This window comes from Sinocyclocheilus grahami, unplaced genomic scaffold, assembly GCF_001515645.1.
Source record: "Sinocyclocheilus grahami isolate Dianchi unplaced genomic scaffold, SAMN03320097.WGS_v1.1 scaffold357.1, whole genome shotgun sequence".
Lineage (NCBI taxonomy): Eukaryota > Metazoa > Chordata > Actinopteri > Cypriniformes > Cyprinidae > Sinocyclocheilus > Sinocyclocheilus grahami.
Window position 1 is genome coordinate 815,279 of NW_015505536.1, and position 21,421 is coordinate 836,699.

Genomic DNA, 21,421 nt, shown 5'->3' on the forward strand with positions numbered 1-21,421 from the left:
CTATTTTCATCTTCCGGGTTTAAAATCTACATTGTGTTGACGTCACAATTTGTGATGTGGCAATGGACTATAGTACATCGATGACGCATCTGTGTCTATTAAATTATTCATGAGACTGCGTGTTCTTATCCTATGAGAAGAGGCTTCGCTTAATTATTCACAACAGCATGTGTTGATTTGCTATGACAGATGTTTCAGACTGTGAGATGACATCGTGCATGTTAACTGAGAGAAACGTTCATGGATGGAAGAAGGTTTGTTTTTGCTTTGTAATAAGAGTTCGGCACAAACGCGATTCATTCACTTGGTGAGCAAAACCGTTTTTACAGCTCTGTGACACAACCCGTCAAAAGGCCTATATAAACGCCACAGAATAAGCCTTAAAAGTTCTTAGAGGTGCAACGCGCTGTTTTCGTTCATGTTTTCGATGCAGAGTGCAAATGGCTGTGCATTTATTTGTGTTTTTAACTTGATGGGAGCGAAATTAAACTGTCTGAACGTGAAGCTGTGTGTGTTGTCTGTCTCTCCTCTTCCCCCTCCTCCGCTCAGCTGCGCACCACGCCCACTTTTTTCCGCATTTTTTAAAACTGTGGTGAGAACTAACCAGTGCTGAAACGGGGGGTTTCATGACCCTTTAAAGTGTTTGCACTTTAAGCAAACCAAATGTTGTTGCACTTTTGTTCATATAGCAGTACTTTTAAAGTCCCCCTGTAGTCAAAAATGTTATCCTTTCAAACTCATCTTTGATCATCAAAATTACATATTTAAATGTTTTTATTTGTGAAAATAATTTTCTCATGCCTTAAAATAGCTTGAATGTAACTCTACACCCTCTCCTCATTTACTATACGTGGATCTATGAATATGCAAATTAGCCCCGCCTCCAGCTAGCCATGAGCCAGCGCCTCCTGATCCACTAACTGAACTGTAGTAAACGCGATATAGTGGCAATGGCAAGTGGAAATATTGGTTTAAAGGGGTCATATGATGCTTTTTTAAAGATCATTATTTTGGTGTATTTGGTGTAACAGAATATGTTGACATGCTTTAATGTTCAAAAAACACATTATTTTTAAAATACTGTACATTATTGTAGGTCCTCTATGCCCCGCCTCTCTCAAATGCTTCGTATTCTACAAAGTCCCTCCTTCCAACAAGCGCAGTCTGCTCTGATTGGCCAGCTGACCCAGTGCATTGTGATTGGTCGAACACCGCAAGCACTCGTCGGAAATCCCCTTACCACAATCGCGATTCGCGAGCTTCGTCTTTCAAAATAAATGTAAAGACAGTAAATAATGTCATTAGTTTTACCATCAGTTCAAGCCCGAAAGGGGAACATACACAGTAATGATGCAGTACACAAGCCGCGGTTAAGACAGCTGACTCTACTGTGATGTGACGCTGTCTCTCTCTCTCTCTCACACATACACACGCGCGCGCGATGTGCAAAACTCCGCATTTGAACAGTCAATAGCAAATACTTAAACTAATAACAAAACAGTAGCTGATTCAGAAGTACCAGATTGTCATAGCAAAGTCAGAATTACCTCCTCTCCTAGGTTCACGAAATGGTCGTCCATAAAATGCATTGCTGTTCTGTTGTAAGTGATCTTAAAGATTCCTAAATGCATCTACTTTCGGAAGGCCAAATAAAGTGCTTTTGCTTTCGCCTAGAAACACACAGCGTCTCCCTGACATGCTGCTTCAACACTAACTGCGGTTACTGAAACCACGCCTTCTTTTCTTTCTTAACATTTGGGCCGCATTATGCAAATATTCCCACATAGTGACCTAGATATGTGGGGGTGTGTTAGAACGAGCCGTTTTAGGGGGGCGTGGCAGAGTCTTAACTTTGATAAAGAATATCTCTTTGGGTTTGTGACTTTAGTCTTTGCAACTTCAGGGATCTTATCTATGCACAATCAGCTTGTAACACTCCAAAGAGAAAGGAAAACTTGAAATCGCATCATATGACCCCTTTAACATTTTGTTGAGAAAATGTCTGCCAAGACATACTTATAAAACTGCATATGGGTTGTACCAGCATAACTCCTCATAGTTCCTCTATGATTGATCATATAAAAAATTAAAATCCTCATTATATCCGACATCCCCATGGACACTAATTATTGATTACAACATCCAACGTAAATACGTGGTTACCTACAGAAGTGTGCATTGATAGTCTGCCTTGTAAAATGGTCTTGAGTGGGAAGCTTGGCCTTTGTGCATCAGGTGTGGTATTATGTTTATTGTGATATACTGTATATTTAGTTGTTGCTTGCTGATGGTGATGTATAAAACTAATTTATGACAGTTTACACAAAACAATGATTATTCGTATTCATATCATGAGATATAAGGTTTTAATGTTAATTTATATTTAATTGATTAAATATTTAATTATAATTACATAAATAATTATGAATGATATAATAATATATAAATATCTTTAAATTTAATTTATTATTTTACATTTAATTAATTAACATATGCAGTTCTGAGTATTTAGCCTTATATACCAAAACAGTAATTCTAAGAAAATAATGTAAAACAAATAGCAAATATAATATATGGTATAAGTATACGCTGTATAATGCATTAAGTTATGTACTAAAACAACTACTTTATGCTGGCACAATACTAGGGTGTTATAGGTGGTTACCAGAAAGTTGCTATATGATTTGAGCACTTCTAGGTTGTTACTAAAGTGTTCTGGATTCTTGCTATAGGTGCACTCTCAAAAAGGGTGTTTGTTTTTAACACATATTTTTGTGATGACTATTTTAACACGTTTTGTCATTTTGTACATAACTGACACAAATTGTGTAAATATAACATATTACTGTGTAGAAATAACACACTAGTTGAGTTAAAAGTAACACAAAATGTGTTGTCCTTAACTAGACACAGGGGTGTGTTAAGAAACAACACAGGTTGTGTTGTTTTTATCACATCCTTTTTAAGAGTGTGCTATATACGGTACTGGTCTAGTCGAGAAACAAAAAAAAAAAAAAAAAATTCTTAATGATATTCAATAGTCAGTTGAGAATATTTTCCTCAAAATTTTTTTTTTTCCACACTAGAAAGTAAGTCTGATATTAGAAATGATACGGCTAAAGATATATATATATTTTTTTTTTTTTTTTTTTTTTTCTCGACAAAAGACAGTAAGTTTTACAGGTTTGGAGGGTGAGTTTATGATGACAGAATGTCAATTTTTGGGTGAGATATCCATTTAATAATAACCTCACCATTACTAAAGTTTCTCCTAACTTATTGGGTTTGTTGCAACTGTCCACTTGTCTCTAAATATGGCTTTGATTCCTGCTGAATAAATATAGGGACTGCTGATCACAAATTATAGAATACTAATATTAACACTAATTAATTTTCATTGGTTTTGAAACTGACACAGGCCAAAACCTGCTAATATTACACTGCACCTGCAGGAACTGTACTCTCAGTGGTTAAACGTCTGACTGTGTTTGGCAGTGTACTAAATCAAACAGTCGGCTGGGGCTGGAAGTGGCCTGCAGCGGGTGGAGCATGACTGGGACAGGGCAGAGATCAGGCTGCTGCGCAGAAGAGGAAGAGAGAGGAGGGGGAAAGCAGTGTAGGTCTGAACAGAGCCGAGACTAGCAATGCAGTTAGACCTAACGCGGGACTTAGTTTGTGATGGGTGACAGCGCTGAGGTCACTAATGTCAAATAGCAAGTCAGCTCTTTTGAAGTGAAAGGCGGGACTTCTGTTCCTACGGTCGTCCACCATATTGAATGTGATGATTTCTTGTGTAAATTTTACTATGAGTGATCCAGCCCTGCTAAAGTTCAGTAATTAATCATCACATGTTTTAATTCTATCATTGCAATAGATTTGTCTTTACATAAGCATTTGTAATTAAGGAACTCTTGGCGTGCAATCGCAGGAACAGTTCTAGGGATAGTAATTTAAGAGACCGTGATTACAGCCACCCAGTGATCAGTGTTTGAGATTTGGTTTTATTTTAGTATCTCTAAGAGAGGAAAGATGTCATTACAGTGCTGTCTTCCCTCATCCTAAACGCAAGATAAATTTTATATACATATTATATCTAAAATGCTTTGTTGTCTGCAGCTACCACATATTTAAGCTTTGTTTCACCACCAAGAATGTATTCAATAATGTTTTTGAAGACTTCAGAAGTGACCAGTTCTAGTCTTTAGACATGGTTTTGCACTTACAGTGGAAACCATTATGATTTTTCATCATTTGACGAAAGAAGAACCATTTTCCAGAACAATTTTTGTCTGTATACTCTGTTGAAAAAGCCAGCATATTCTGGTTAGATATATTTTGAGGCATGGCTGCTGGTTTGAGCTGGTCATCTGCTGGTCCTGAGCAGGAGCTAGTTGCTAAGGACCAGCACATGACCAGCTAAGAGTCAGCTTAAACCAGCTCATGACCAGCTAAGGACCAGCTTAAACCAGCTCAAACCAGCAGCCATGCTTCAAAACATACCTAACCCGGATATGCTGGTTTTTTCAACAGGGTAGGGTTTCAAATTTGGCAGTATAGGTTCTCTAGAAATTTCAGAAGATTCTTGATGTTGTATTTCAGGTTATTCAGATCAGCATGTTTGTAAAGACCAAGAACATAGATGGGTTTCTAAAGAACTAAAAGGTTTTTGGTGGCATTTGGGCTATAAAACCTGCTAGAAACTGCTTAAACTAGCCTAACCTGGTTTGCTGTTCTTAGCTGGTTTATTTTGGTCTTACTGGTCTTTAAAGGTGGTTTTCATCTGATTAAGTTGGTGTTTAGCTGGATAGCCAGCTGGTCTCCCAGCCTGACCTATACCCAAAGCTGAGATGTACCCAAAACTCATTTAAGACCTGTTAAATGTTGAATGCATAGGAGGCGTAGAAGAGTTTCAGTTTCAGTTTTCAGATGTTTCTCCTAAAGTTTCTCAGGATATATTTAAAGTAAACCCAAGTGGGAAGATTGTAGACACACAAAAGTATTGGTCTATAAGAGGAATGTTGGGCATGTAGACCAGATTATTAGGTTTTAGAAGAATTTGATAAGAAATATTTGATTCAAAGTTTGATCTCTGACTTTTGATTGCAGACTTTGATGTCTTGACCAATCTGAGTGCAGTTTGAGACTTTGTTGAGGTCTCTTCTGAAATTTTAGAAAAGATACATGTGGTACATCTGTTTTTGTTTCTTAAAAAAAACATCTGAGAAGCAGGAGACTTGCTCTCCATTGCTAAGAACAACTGAGACATTAAAGAGATCTCTTTTGTGATGTTTCTTATGGTTTTTCTTGGAATCACTAACAAGCAACTGCTCAGTAACATCAGCAGGTTGGAACCATGTGCATCATTGCCTCTGTATCAGAGGCTGGGCAAATATCCCCTGGTGTGTCGGAGTGCTTTGTTGAATCAGTCTGGAGTTCCTGATGTATTTGATCAGATGTTTCCTGTATCAGTGAGCTGTTGTTTTACCCTCCAGATGCTGCCAAAATGTTCAGTCAAGCTGCGTTTATCGAGAATGGAAATATAATTAGCTGTTGGAGCAGTCAGATAAATTCAGAGTTGTTGTGTTATGCATGGGGAGGAGGGTGACAGACTCCACCTATGTGTTTTTAGCCGTGTTAAAGAATGACGTTTACCAATAATGCTGCAGATATAGAGAAGGCATTTACTGTAGACCTGAATGGGGATTAAAAAAGACTTCAGGGTTTTTATTCATTAATAAATGTGACCCTGGACCACAAAACCAGTCTTAAGTCGCTGGGGTATATTTGTAGCAATAGCCAAAAATACATTGTATGGGTCAAAATGATTGATTTTTCTTTTATGCCAAAAATCATTAGGACATTAAGTAAAGATCATGTTCCATGAAGATATTTTGTAAATTTCCTACTGTAAATATATCAAAACTTAATTTTTGATTAGTAATATGCATTGCTAAGAACTTCATTTGGACAACTTTAAAGGCGATTTTCTCAATATTTTAGTTTTTTTGCACCCTCAGATTCCAGATTGTATATTGTCCTATCCTAACAAATCATACATCAATGGAAAGCTTATTTATCTCAAGTTCGAAAAAAATTACCCTTATGGCTGGTTTTGTGGTCCAGGTTCACAAATGTCTTCTGGCAATGAGCTTTACGAGCCAGTCTCCCACATCATTTGACTTCTTAATCAATTAGCTGTAATTATATTAAGCAAACAGCAGACTTCATGCTGCGTTCTCTTCAGATGATTAGGTTATTCCATTTGACAGCATCAGAGAGCATGAAATAATTGGCACAACCATGCCAACCGAACATCATGCCCATTGGTGGAGCTTGAGTTTTTGGTATGTGGCTGCAAGTGAGAAAGGACTGGATTAGATGCAACATCCAGAAACAGAATAAAGCCTTTATCAAAAAGATGGAAGATAGTATGAAATGAATTCATCATAATATCTTTATTTAGCTAAAGCAATGTTTGCCTGTTTTGGTTTGGTTTGGCCATGTGTGCGGCAGCCGATGAAGCTCTGCTACACTGTAGATCATTCCAGATTCTTGTATAACCAGTATAGAAATCACCTTGGGAAAATAAAAAGACATCACCCTGAGGATGGAAAATGTATAAGGGCATACTGTATGTGTATATATAGCTGGGTTTGTTGACTGAACAAGTTCAGACATAAATTTCTGGGTATGAATATGCACAGAACTATAATCTTATATCTTTTAAAATGTTAATTCTATCTATCTATCTATCTATCTATCTATCTATCTATCTATCTATCTATCTATCTATCTATCTATCTATCTATCTATCAAACATACATGATGATTGAGTGGTTCTGTAGGTTTTGGCTCAGTGGTTTGTGTATATGAGGCGCTTCTTCATTTGTAAGGGCTGGAGAGGTATGTGATGTTTACATTGAGCTGCGAGAGTGTTGAAACATACTGAAGATATAAGACTCTCCCATGCAGTAATTGTCATCCTCAATCTTTATTTTTTTGTTATGCCAAAATAATGTTGATAAATTTCCAGGCCTAGTTAGTCCGTGTAGAACTTGACTACACTTTAAAATACAGTTATAAATATAATGCATTACAAAACATGATTATGTTTTTATATTTCATGTTTAAAGTAACACATTAAGTTAAACATGTCATATTTAAATTTCAAGTTACATTAAAGCCTGTCCATTCCCACAAATGTTTACGATCATGGCAGGAGTATTTAATAACCTTTAAGTGTTTTGTCAAAGAAACAACTCATGTAGGTTATGTTAGGCTACTTGCAAAGACTTCCCAAAAAATGTAAATGCATTTCCACAACCCTGAGCCAGATGGGTAGACAATGTGTGGTCCCCCTAAATGTTTACTGTGAAAGTTCTTTAAATAAGCGCTCAGTGACAGCCACACTTTTATCTGTTTGGCTAAATAAAACATAAAGTTTTTAGGAGCACTCAAGAGCCTTTGTATGTTTGAGTTATATACTTGTTAAACTTTATGGAATATATTTCTAAAGTGTGTGAGTAAGCAATGGAGAGAGTGACAGCAGGGAGAAGACGAGGTTGATGGACTGTGGCCTTATTAAAGTCAGCAATGGGAGAGTAAGTGATCTGATCTTTCATATGATGTCTTTTTTGACCTGTTCTAGAGAGAGATGCCAAGGCCTTGGCTCCCTGATGCTGGCAGATCATATTGATGCCAAGATCGTTTTTCATGTTCTAAAAGGCCTGACGAATGGATCTTTCATGGACTTGTCCATATTGGCTACTTTCGGGGGTTGTGAATACCATCCTGCAGTGCCAGACCACCCATCAACTTTCACTGGGACCTCATGTCCTGAGACACTGGGTGCTTCCTGCTCACCTCACCCTTCCTGTGGTCCATCTGGGATCATTTGGTTTGACCTCCAACGATTCACTGACCTTTTTACAGTTTTCCCTCGCCATACGTCCTTGGTGCTCCTCAAAGATCCAGGAGTGTTGCAGCAGTCACAGCTATGTAAGACCCGGTGTGGTTCACCATCGCTGAAACCAAACTGCTTTTTAAATATAGTGGGTTTATGTGTCATAGCATATGTTCTTCATGTGGTTTTAGAAGATTGCTAGTGCATAGCTTTTTGTGGACCTGATGTAAAAGTAAGATGTGTGGCATTCAGAATTGAATTGAGAATGATAGATTTCAATTATGAATTTGAAGCATCACATAAGATGCAGAATGCAGTTGAATGAAACTCCAAGAAATTCATATGGATTTTAATTTGCTTCTATTGTCCTCATTTGTAAGTCATTTTGGATAAAAATGTCTGCTAAATGACTAAATATAAATTGTTTAGAGCAAATACACATTTATACAAAAAATCAACCTACACTCTTAAAAATAAAGGTGCTTCACGATGACATAGAAGAACCTTTTTTGTCTAAATGGTTCCATAAAGAACCTTTAAGATCTGAAGAACCTTTCTGTTTCACAAAAGGCTCTTTGTAGTGAAAAAAGGTTCTTCAGATTATAAAAAGGTAAGAAAGAGATAGTTCTTTAAAGAACCTTTGACTGAATGGTTCTTTGTGGAACTAAAAATGGTTCTTCTATAGGGGCTTTCACACCGGAGGAACCTTTTGTAGTTCCTAGAACTATTGGCGGAAGTACCCGCTTTTTGGCGTGTTCGTACCGCAGGAACTACGAATGGTTTTAGATAGGAACTCCGTTTAGAGGACCTAAATTAGCTCCTACTTCAGAGTAGGGTCTAAAACAGTTCGATAGGAACTACCAGTGACGTAAGTGTATGCTGATTGGCCAAACGCGAATTTTTCAAATTCCAAAATCATAAATTGAAAAAAAAGCCAGTTCAAAAATTCAGAATTTTGCTCAAACATTAATTTTAGTTTTTAGTTTTTTAATAAATTACACTCTAAAAAATGCTGGGTTGTTTCAACCCAATGTTGGGTCAAATATGGACTAACCCAACTGTTGGGTTAAAAAGCTAATTTAAAAATGTAACCAAAATTTAACCCAACAGTTGGGTTAGTCCATATTTGACCCAACATTGGATTGAAACATCCCAGCATTTTTTAGAGTGTATTAATTATTAATTATAGAATTATAATTAATTATTATATCATTATTAATTTACTTAAGTTCCATAGTTACAGAAGTAAGTTTACTTTTTAACCTCAGCAACCCACTTCAACAGTTTATTCAAAAAGTAGATACGACCAAAAATAAGGTCCTTGTGTGACCACCATTGAATCTAGGGTAATATTCTATATAGAAGTAATGGACTTGATGCTTCCTTAAGTATAAACTGCTTGCCCAGACACTGAATTAACTACTGTGAAATTTTACATCTACAACCCCGCTTTGAATAACTCTGAGGACCCTGGGGTGAGTTTCCAACCACTGCTAAACATGAGGAAAGACCCATTACCGCTTGTAATGTAGTATGTTTGTGATTAAGGGTGTAAGAATGGTTTGAAATGTGGGGGTATATTTATAGAGATTTGCTGCCGCCCAGTTTGTGATCCACTTTGTTAGGTGTTAGACTGAAATGTGACCTCTAGAGCAATGAAAAATAAACTAAAGGCTTTTGAACATGGTTTAGTTTGCACTTAAACCAGGATATGAGACTTACCTTAGCCTAGATTATATAAATCAGCAATAGTCAAGAATCTATGTATATGATTTCTTAAACTTCCAACACAAGCTTTTAAATGCTTAATAACATCACAACAAAGGTCTAGGCATTTTTGAACCTCTGCCCAAAGCTATTTCAAGCTTGTGTAGGCTGATTATGTCTATTTATTCAAATAAAGTTAGCAGCAGTGCCCCGTTTGGCTTCCACCATGCACAATGTGGTCATTACAGATGTAGACGCTCTTAAAATGGAAGCGATATTTAACCAGTATTCATTCTGGTACCCACCATGGTAGACCACAGTGAAAATAACCGGCTTACAATCCCAGAATGACAGTCCTGCCACTGTCTAGAAATTTTTACCTCAGAGAGTCTTCTCAAACGTACAATTTGAGTAGCCTATTTTCGATTGTTTCTCATGTTTAAGTTCACTCCCCAGGTTGAGGGAATGTGTTCTGTGGGAGTTCTTTGTTGAACACAGAGCACAGGTTGTATGTTGAGTGACTGAGCTCTTGGTGCGCTCTGGCCCTGAGCTGAGACAGAAAGAGCCCTTTATACTCCCTCAGGCTCTGTGTGTTCAGACCCTGGTGGACAGAAGCTAGTGGCTGGTTAGTGTGTGCCTGTGAAAAGTTCTTCCCTTACAATTCCACTTAAGGTCAAATACTCATGCTGAAGGGAAACTTAAACTAGTCATATCTAAATTGCCAGTGTAGGCTATCAGTACAGTGAAGCAGTCATCGTCCAGTTGACAAAAGTGGCTTGGTAATTTCCCACTCTTTTAGAAGAGGGGTTCAAAAGTAATTTTATTTCTCCTTTAAATCTGTATAAAAATATAGGATATTGGTAAAATATTGGTCACCAAATCAAACCTTGTAATCATGATCACAGGCATTGCTGCATGCACATAAATATCTGAAGATCTACTGCATGTTTCTGCAGACAGTTCACTGAGTGCCGTTCCAACTTGCCCTTAGGTGATGACATAATGCTTTTTTATTATAATGATGATGATGAATTATCTCACTGATTTTGTGTGAATCATCTTATTGATTTTGCATTTTAGTGCATGCAAATGCCACAGTATTTTTTTTTTCATTTCACCTTTATTCATTGATTCATTTAATCATTCAGTCATTCATTACTGTATTCATAAATAAGAGATGTGACTCTGGCGTGCTAACAAAAATGGAGCTAACAAGATGATTTCTGGCATGAATCATGAGCTGGTTACTCACCAATTGTTCTCAGAGCTGATTGTTCATTTTATTCATACAGAGTTCTAGAAGCAAAGCTGATAAACTAATCAGTTTATATGATCCATTACATAATGTTGAACAATTCAATTTCAAGCTAACATGGCATTCAATATTAACATGGCATATTTGAATCTGAAATAGACAGACACTTTTTGAAATGATCATGGGATCTTTATTGACCACATCTAACAGAGAAATTTCCTAGAGATGCCAAAAACAAAACATTTTTCAAAAACTGAAAGGATGGTGCATATTACAAGTATACAATGATTTTATTAATAGTTGTGTTTGTTTAATTCAGATTTTTAGTCATTGTGATTAATTAACCAGAGAGTGGTGGGATCAAACTGAGAAACCTGAAGGCCTGACTCTTCTGTCAGTCAATCTTAGCCCCTCCCACTCAACCTCCACATGCACTCTTGAAGAATAAACATCTGCAAAACATAAGAAGGTGTTTTTGTGTTGTATTACTTTCTTGTCAGTTATGTTTTCTCCTGCTTACTGACATTCAAAATGTTGTAATGCTAAGTAGGTTCTACGCAAAGTTAACGCAAATTTAAAAACGTACTGATGGAATCATCCGGAAACATCATTGCACAGCTTTCTGGAATACTTGATTCTGATTGGTCAGTCGCTGCAATAAGTGGTCAAATATTTCTGAATGATGGCCGTTGTCCTGGGAAACGCAGTATAACTGATCGCTCATCCAGAAAACCATGTTCGTGTCCAGTCTCTTAAAGGGGTCATATGATGCTTTTTTAAAGATCATTATTTGGTGTATTTGGTGTAACAGAATATGTTGACATGCTTTAATGTTAAAAAAAACATTATTTTTCAAATACTGTACATTATTGTATGTCCTCTATGCCCCGCCTCTCTCAAACGCTTAGTTTTCTACAAAGTCCCTCCTTCCGACAAGCGCAGTCTGCTGGCCAGCTGACCCAGTGCATTGTGATTGGCCGAACACCGCAAGCACTCGTCGGAAATGTAATGCCTCTCTCTCTCGCTCTCTCTCTCTCTCTCTCTCTCTCTCTCTCTCTCTCTCTCTCGCTTTATCTGTCTCTCTCGCTCACTCGCGCACTCACACACAATGCGCAAAACTCTGAATTCGAACAGCCAATAGCAAATACTTAAACTGATAACAAAACAGTAGCTAATTCAGAAGCTTGTCACAGCAAAGTCAGAATTACCTCCTCTCCTAGGTTCACGAAACGGTTGTCCATAAAATGCATTGCTGTTCTGTTGTAAGTAATCTTAAAGATTCCTAAATTCATCTACTTTCGGAAGGCCAAATAAAGTGCTTTTGCTTTCGCCTAGAAACACACAGCGTCTCCCTGACATGCTGCTTCAACACTAACTGCGGTTACTGAAACCACGCCTTCTTTCTTTGCGTGAACATTTGGGCGCATTATGCAAATATTCCCACATAGTGAGGTAGATATGTGGGGGCGTGTTAGAACGAGCCGTTTTAGGGGGGCGTAGCAGAGTCTTAACTTTGATAAAGAATATCTCTTTGGTTTTGAGACTTTAGTCTTTGCAACTTCAGGGATCTTATCTATGCACAATCAGCTTGTAACACTCCAAAGAGAAAGGAAAGCTTGAAATCGCATCATATGACCCCTTTAAAAAGCCAAGAACTAAAAAAATATGTAAACATTTTTGTTCCGTACAACTGACCAAATCGCCAATTTGGAGACTATACTTCATATATATATATATATATATATATATATATATATATATTAAAGTTTTTTAAGTTTTCCACTTTTTTGTTGGGGATGCAAAAATGCATAATATGCCCTAATCCGAAACCTAACAAACATTTAGAATTGCTTGCATGTTCGCTCTCTCTCTCTCTCTCTTTCTCTCTCTCTTATTCCCAGGCTACTCCAGGGAAATTTCTACCGGCTTTCATGGGGGGACGCGCAAGAGGGCGACCAGGGGAGGCTTTGGAAAACTGATGGGTGGATCCCTAGCCAACTTTCAAGCCCCGTGATTTGCTAATCGGGGTATTTTTCCCTTGTCATTTTCCTTTAATCCAGGGTCTGGGTCCAGCCCTCTTAACGGTGAGGCGATCGAGCGCTCCGCGTCTCATTTTGATTAAAGCCCGAATCCCTTCAGTCTGAAGACTGGGCGCAGGGAAAGGAGGATCGAAGGGGGCCCGGCGAGACAAAATACCCTTCACCTATGGCTGTTTAGAGCAGATCGGGCACATTTGGGATTGTAGAAGGGACATCGTTTTCAAATAAGCAGAGGTCGCCCCGGGTTTTGTGCACATTTGTGGGCGCCCGACCATGGAGAGGCCAAGGTGGTCCCCAATGTGGAAAACGAAAAGGTGGCTTTTGGATTCCACTGTTTTCAAATGCATCACAGTTTCCCTCGTCCTGGTTCTGCAAGCTCCAAATGTCAGAGCAGGTAAGGAAAGATAGACTTCCGAACTTTTGATGAAGTTGTAGGCACTGTCAGATGCGCCTGCGGATTTTTACGCGTTTGGTTTAGACAGGTGATCGCAGATCTGCTTCCCGTATATGTGTATGTGCTGCAAGATACAATATTACCAGTGCCCAAGAAGTCAAAAAACATTGTAATATTAAAATGTAGAACAGTCTGCGGAGTTCGTTAAAATAAACCCACTAGTTCCCCAAAAGAGCATTCAATACATTTAATAATGCAATTTTTTTTGCACATATAACAGATAAAGATAAATTAGGCTTTACATATCTACAGTATGTGCATAATAAAACTAGACTTTGGATCATGATCACAGTGTTAAACAAAAATTGTCTGATCCTATACTTTGAAGCAGTTAGTAGTGAAAGTATCTACCTATTTACCAACAAGCAGTCTTTGCGCATGACTTGGTTTGTTCACCCATCTATCCATTTAATTAACATATTCCTAATCTTTTATTTAAAAAGACATGCAATTTTATTTTGTTTCTGCATACTTATTTTATGTTAATGCACAGAACAAAGAATGACATTTGGGTGAGTAAATGATGACAGAATTAAATTTTTTGTGTGGACTATCCTTTTAAAGATCTGTTTTATTCACTTGTACCATAGCAACAGTGTACCAGCTGTCTTAGCTGGTTTAAACTGGTCAAGCTGGTCGTCCAGCCTGATCAAGCTGGTGTTCAGCTGGTTTTAGCTGGTTAGTCAGCTGGTCTGCCAGCCTGACCAGCTAAAACCAGCGTGACCAGCTAAAGAAGTTGTCAAACCCCCTCTAAAACCAGCCTGCTAAACCAGCTATGGCCAGGCTGGAAGACCAGCTAAAACCAGCCAACCAGGTGTCTGTTTCCCAAAAGCATTGTTAGCTCAATTTTATTTTGTTTCTGCATATTTTCTACTCTAATAAACTCTATGGGAGGGTGGAGAGGTGGAATGTGTTAAGAGAGTGTCATGGAGAGACACTTTAGGATTTACTTCGGGAAAAAAAGCTCTTTGTTTGAACCTGTGGTCCATTAGGTGTGTGTGGACATGGTTAGCAGGGTGGAATTCCTCAGGGTTTTACATCCATGCCTTACATTTAGGGAAAGAAAATGAAAAAAGTATCTACTTGAATGGTGTGTTTCTAGGGATGATATTGTGAGCCTAATTGTGTGTATTCAAAGAGAGCTAAATTTTGATTGTCAGTAGTTGATATACTAATGTATGCTCACAAGACTTCTGTTTTAAATTATAAAATCATTAATTATGACAGGAATTTGATTTATAGTAAATGAGACCTGGGAGGTCCAATTTACAATGGGCGTGACTGATCGACTGATCATAAGTGTAACAAGTCATTTGATTATGAATACATATATATGTATATATACAGTATATATATTTTTTATTTACATATCCTATAAACTTTTTAGCATTTTTGAGTCAAAGTGCTTTAGCACCTCAATTTCCACTGGGTAAGGAATTAATATAGATCAGAGTGGGTTACAGTCAAAATCACCCTTTCGCCATTCAACCCTAGTTCCACCGAAGCCCAAGAGGGGGCTTTTGCAAAACTGTGACTCCCATGTCTCCCAGTCTTCACGAGTTTCCCAGTGGGAATGTTTCTTTACTAAGTGCCTTCCCGTTATTTGATGACTGTCCTCTCTGCTCATCCCTATTATTTTGGAGGCTTCAAAGGGTCCGGAGCCATCCAGGGGCCCCAGCCTGGCCTTATGATAGGTCTCGCTCACCCTTACAGGAACAAAGGTCCTTACAAAATTAAATTAGGCATTTATGTTGTTCGGAAATGACAGATGTAAATAAGATAATAGATTGCCATTGTTCTCATTTGCCACATTTCCTAAGGCTGCTTGAATATGACCAAAATGTGTGAGCGATCCGAGCTTAATAATGTCTATCAAAGCTGATAATGAATCTTAAAATGTATTAATCTCATTTGACTTCTGAAGCTGCGCGTTACATCCCTTGCGGTTTGTGGCTTGTGAAGGCATTTCTGTCGGGTGCCCTCTTGAGCTGGCAGTGTACCGACATGTTTTCTCAGCCCCTCAGGCTGAGGAACCTCAGATGTGCATTCCTTCAGACAATGCACACATTTCAGAAATCTTTGCTTACTTTTATATTAGATTTTGCCGACCAGGTCTCAAGAACATTTGGGCTACATTCACGAGTCATGCTTTTGTGACGAAACTCTGTGCATGTTTGTTGGCTAGAAATGTGGTTCAGTCTGTTTTTTCAAACATTTTGATGTTACATATTTGCATGCAATTCATCCAATAAAAAGTTCCAGAACAATCCATCATCATTGGCTTAATCTCATGTTGTTCAAAACCTGTGACTTTTTTGGTTTCGTGGAACACAAAAGGAGATATTTATATTATGGGTGAAAGTTCAAGCTGTTCTTTTCCATACAATAAAAGTGGTGTTCCATGTGCATAAACTTAGTCTCTATGTTAAGACTGTCTTAAGAACTAGACGCTATCAGGTCCTCATCCACTTTCATTCTGCTTCCTTAAGCGCTCCACGCAAGAAAGAAAGGGTTTGGAATAACATGAGTGAGACTAAATGTAACAAATTGTTTATTTTTGGCTGAACTGTCCCTTTAATACTGGAATATGAGGTGAACTGAACAGTATTCTTGGGAAGCAGATGGTTGAAAGGCTTTATTGTTCTTTGATGTTTCTCTACAGTCATGAAAAGGGGGGGAAAGACATGGGGAAAAAATTTTTTTGCAAAAAAATTCCGTCAGTGAGGTTGCCTCTTAGAGAGCCTGTGGCATAATGCAGTCTTGTTCAAGCGGCACACATGTGTCAAAGAGGGGAGAGTGAGAGGAGAAGGGGGAGAGAGAGAGAGAGAGATTCTGACTGAATTCTTTATTAGAGTCTCAAGGAGCAGCAGGTAAAAGGGTCCCCAGTTTTTTCCATTTAATATCACCCTAAAAAACGAAATTCGAAAAATATTCTAAATATATTCCTCTGGACCCTTTGAAAACGTATCCATCGGGACATCTGTTATTTTAACTCTACATTTGTGTCGTCCTGTTACCATAACAGTGACTTTCTTAATGAAATGATTTATGCATATTTATAGAACTTCCTGTAGAAAAAGCCCCTCCCACTTTTGGGTGTTCCGTAGAATCAAATGATAGCAGGTTTATGATCTTGATGATGTGCTACTCTCTCTCTCTCTCAGTTAGTACCTCCTTCCACATTCACACTCGATGTCTAATCAACCTTCTTTCCCACACACACAAACACACACACCAGTCTGTCTAATGCAAAGAATGACAGTGAAAAAGATCAGCGTGTGTGTTTGCACAGTCTGGTTAAAATCACGCCAGGTCATCAGCTGCGCTCTCCTAATGACGGCATATTCTCAGTTGGTTTCTGAAGGATTTAGGAGTATTGACATTTTTCTTTGGCACTTGCATGGCAAAAGGTCAGACTCGGGCTGTAGCACCACATCTGGAATATATGAGGCCTGAGGTTATGGAGAACGTCTCCAGAAAATCCCTCAAAACATCTCTCCTTCTCAGCTCTGTCATTGTATTGGATGAGTTTGAGGTTTTCCTTTTGTCTAGCTTGTATGTTCAGCGTAAAGCTCGGATTGAGTCTCTCAGATATAGTGGGGATCTTTTCATTCAGCACAAAGAACCAGCAGAAGAATGGTTTGCCGGCTTTGCTTTTTAGAGCTTTAAATGGGATGGTAAATGTTTTCGCCGCAGCGCCTCAGCGTCTTTATTATAGCGTTTTAGACCTCCCTCGGATGAGTCCAACCTTTTGTGACGTAGCAGCCCTTTATTTTTGGGCAGTTTGAGTGTTCAGTTTTATGTGGTAGATGCCAAAGATTCACTTAAGTCCCAAAAGACACATATGGCACTGTTGGTAGACTCTGGATAACACCCAACGGCCAAACATGTGCCATACATTCGCAATGAATCATGAAGAAACTCTTCTTAATGGTGCTTTATAAGGTTTTGAGTTCTTGGGTGATCCGGGGTGAACAGTGTTTGTCTTTCATCTTGCTTCGTTAACCATAATGAAACCGTTTGTTCAAGTTTACTTAACCCAGCTGTTGCTGAAGTATCATCCAAAGAGTTGAAGGGGGAATCGGGTACTTTACAAGGGTCAAATCTCATAGGAATGAAGACCAATGATGTGAGTTTGGTCGCATAGCCAAGTAAAACAGACTGAATTTCAAATATTGGCTTCTTTTTTGTGGTTGTGGGTCATAAAACAATGTTAAATGTGATACACTCTCTCTGGTCATAGGTTGGTTAATTTTACTGTGCATTTTTCATTAAACTTACCGTCCACAACCTATTATAGGAATAACCAATTAGAGAAACTTAATTTAGGTAATCGTTAACTGAAATATAACCAGCAAAATCTTAATTATTTATTTAAAAGTATTATTATAAAAAGAAACTTGTCGTTCTGTTCAAATCAAAATCATGAAAACACATTTCTCAATTTCTCTAGTTCAGTATTTTTTTATTGAAAATAAATAATTTTTTATAAAAAGAGATTTGTGTAATTCTGTTGAAGTTTGTTAAAATTGTGAAAACACACTAGTTCAGTAATTAAAAAAAAGTATTTAAACGTATTATTATAAAAAAGATTATCTGCTAAACATTGAATGGATTTCTCCTTATTTATTTGTTAACATTTTTGTGTATATTTTCTACCCCATACAGCAGAACCTGTGGATGTCCTAAAAGTATTAGAATTTCCCACTGTCCCAGAAGGACTACAGAAAACTTCAGGATTTTGCACAAACCGAAGAGCATCACAGCCGGACACGGCCTACAAAATAGGCAAGAATGCTCAGATCAGTGCCCCAACCAAGCAGCTTTTCCCAGGTAAGCTGAACCCCATGAACATGTCTCCATATCCTGCCTACGTTTAAATGTGCCCTTTGTTGTGGTTGCCAAGGCTTTTGACAGCAGATGCCATCCCTGATTGTGCAGGGCCATGTTTCACTCAGACGCTTGTATTGTTAAGCGGCAGGAGAACTTGGCTGAAATCTCTTGACCACAGCATGGCTTGTCTGCTTAGTTGCATAAGAAATGAACAGACATTTTTAAAGCCATAGTTCACTCAAATATGGAAATTCTGTCATCATTTACACAGCCTCATGTCATTCCAAATTACGTTCTTACTTTCGTGCAACACAAAAGAAGATGTTTTGCAGAATGTCCAAGTTGCTCTTTTATGTTCAAATAAAAATTAATCAGTGAACCCCAATAAAAATACCCCATGCAAATTGTGTACCATATTCTAAGTCCTCTGAGTTTTTATGATAGGTTTGAGATGCATTATGTAATCGGAATGAGGTTTTAAAGTTGCAGATGTTTCTTTATATGGTGGGAAACAGATGCATGTTTATTACTTGTTAATATCTGTTCAGCCTATACAATGCCATAAATCTGGTGTTTATTATCAAGTTTCTTGCATCACCCCTTTTTAGCTGGATAGTAAACGTCTGATAAATTACGTCTGATAAATTGTATAAAATGTCAAATCTTTTTTCAACGTTTTTCTCATTTTGTGCCATTAATGGCCTTTTAAAAAAATTAAACAATGCATATGCTCTAACAAAGTAACTAATTAAAGAACTGCATGAATTAAACTGCTTTATTATAGCCAGAAAATGCTTTACAGATGACAAAGGATTTTGTTTTAATGTAATTTTAAAAATAAAAAAGTACATAAATAAATCACCTGTCAAGCTGACAAATAAATAGAAAGATTTAACTGTTTAATTCATGTTTAAAAATTTAGTTAAATGAGTATTTATTTATTTTTGTAATAATCAGTTCATTCCTTTATTTTGTTTTTAAGTGACGTCTGATAAATTGTATAAAATGTCAAATCTTTTTTCAACGTTTTTCTCATTTTGTGCCATTAATGGCCTTTTAAAAAAATTAAACAATGCATATGCTCTAACAAAGTAACTAATTAAAGAACTGCATGAATTAAACTGCTTTATTATAGCCAGAAAATGCTTTACAGATGACAAAGGATTTTGTTTTAATGTAATTTTAAAAATAAAAAAGTACATAAATAAATCACCTGTCAAGCTGACAAATAAATAGAAAGATTTAACTGTTTAATTCATGTTTAAAAATTTAGTTAAATGAGTATTTATTTATTTTTGTAATAATCAGTTCATTCCTTTATTTTGTTTTTAAGTGGTACTCCTAGTCCTCCATTATGTTTCTAGTTTCAACATTGCAATTAGCTGTTTGGATGGACTTCAAAAACCCAATGAACCCTTCAGTGAGCTTGTTTTCTGTCTGTGCTGTTTTCTAGATGGTGTGTTCCCTGAAGACTTTTCCATCCTAACCACCATCAAGCCCAAAGCTGGAATCCAGTCCTTCCTTTTGTCCATCTACAATGAGAAAGGCGTCCAGCAACTAGGCGTGGAGGTGGGCCGCTCACCTGTCTTCCTGTATGAGGATCAGACAGGCAAGCCTGCCCCCGAGGATTACCCGCTGTTCCGCTCCCTCAACCTGGCCGACGGAAAGTAAGTCACAAAGCACGAAGCTGAATGTACAGCAGCCTTTTTTAGGCTGTTTAGATCCATCCTCAGAGACAGAGACTGAGACTGACTCCAGACAGGGTCAGACAGGGGTCAGTCATCAGCAGGAAGTCATTTGTTGCCAGGCTGGAGTTTTACACTGTAGCCCTGAGCGATCATATGCGGAGGAAGATATTTCTGTTTTAGAGTCATTTCGGTTGACGAGAGTTAACAAGTAGACAAATCAGAATTTCAGGTGTCTGTTGAAGCATTAGTTATGCGTGGTTTCTTCTGTGAGGCGAGCCAGAGGAGATCTCATTGTGACTCTGGATTGATGGAGTGAAGCAGACAGGACCGTAGGTGATCTGACCTCGGCAGTGATATTTCGGGGTACTGTTATTTTAGAAATATGGGGCAGATGCATGACCTCAGAAATTAATCTCTTGGATAACATCATCAGGAAGCTCTTACCAACATTAAGATATATTTATGGAAGCCTGTTCCTGTCTCAAAGTAAAAAAAAAAAAAAAAGGGAAAAATGTAAAATAAAACAAAAGGTCACATTGTGCAATATAAAGCTACAAGTCATAAAGTCAAAGTTATGAAATAAAAAGTCATATGAGATATAGAGTTACAGTTGTGAGAAATAAAGACACAATTATAAGATAAAAGTCAAATTATGAGATACAGAGTCGGTTGTAATAAAGTCACAATTATAAGATAAAGTCACATTATGAGGTATAAAGTCACAGTTTTGAGGAATAAAGTCACATTTACAAGATAAAAAGTCACATTGCGAAATATAAATTCACATTTATAGAAAAGGACATATTGTGAGATAAAGGCACTGTGTTGAGAAATAAATTCGCAATGACACGAGAAAAAGTCAATATAATCAAATGTTAAATATAAAATCACAGTTGCTAGAAATAAAGAAACATTTTTGGGGTAAAAAAAAAATCACGTTATGATATATAAAGTCAAATTTTCGAGAAATACAGTCACAATTATGACACAAAAGTCACATTATAAGATACAGTGTAACAGTTGTGAGACAATCACAAGAAAAATCACATAGAGAGACATAAAGTCGAGTTTTTGATAAATAAATTAACAATTTTGAGATAAAAAGTCACATTGTGAAATATAGTCACAGTTATTAGTCATACAGTCACAATTATGAGAAAGAAATGCACCTGAGATATATAGGTAAAGTCAAAATTGTGAGTAATAAAGTCACAATTGCAAGATAAAAGTCACAGTATGAGAAATAAAGTAACAATTACGAGATAAAAGGTCACATCACAATATATAAAGTCACAGCTGCAAGAAATACTCACAATTGTGGGAAAAAAATCACTATTACTTTTTTTAAGGTCTAAGATGGAAACATGCTTCCTTAGAAAATAGTGATTGTATTAAAATGTGCATTAAACATTTCAAATGCTCTTTATTGTCCTGACACCCATTTATACTTAATTTGATATCCTCAAACACTAAAATTAATTGACAGCAATTGACGTGCTTTGTCTTATTAGGGTTTAAAAGGATTTATTGTAGGTATCAGTT

General features: G+C 37.3%; 1 protein-coding gene across 1 annotated transcript in view; it reads left to right on the forward strand.

Annotated features, from left to right (window-relative positions):
* Positions 1-13,023: 13,023 nt before the first annotated feature.
* Positions 13,024-21,421, forward strand: part of LOC107548893 (collagen alpha-1(XI) chain) — a 71,957-nt gene continuing 63,559 nt past the window's right edge. Inside the window, exons 1-3 of the mRNA XM_016229748.1 lie at positions 13,024-13,298; positions 18,027-18,191; positions 19,645-19,858. Coding sequence (XP_016085234.1) covers positions 13,178-13,298; positions 18,027-18,191; positions 19,645-19,858 — 500 coding nt within the window. The 5' untranslated portion in view covers positions 13,024-13,177. The remainder of the gene's footprint in view (positions 13,299-18,026; positions 18,192-19,644; positions 19,859-21,421) is intronic.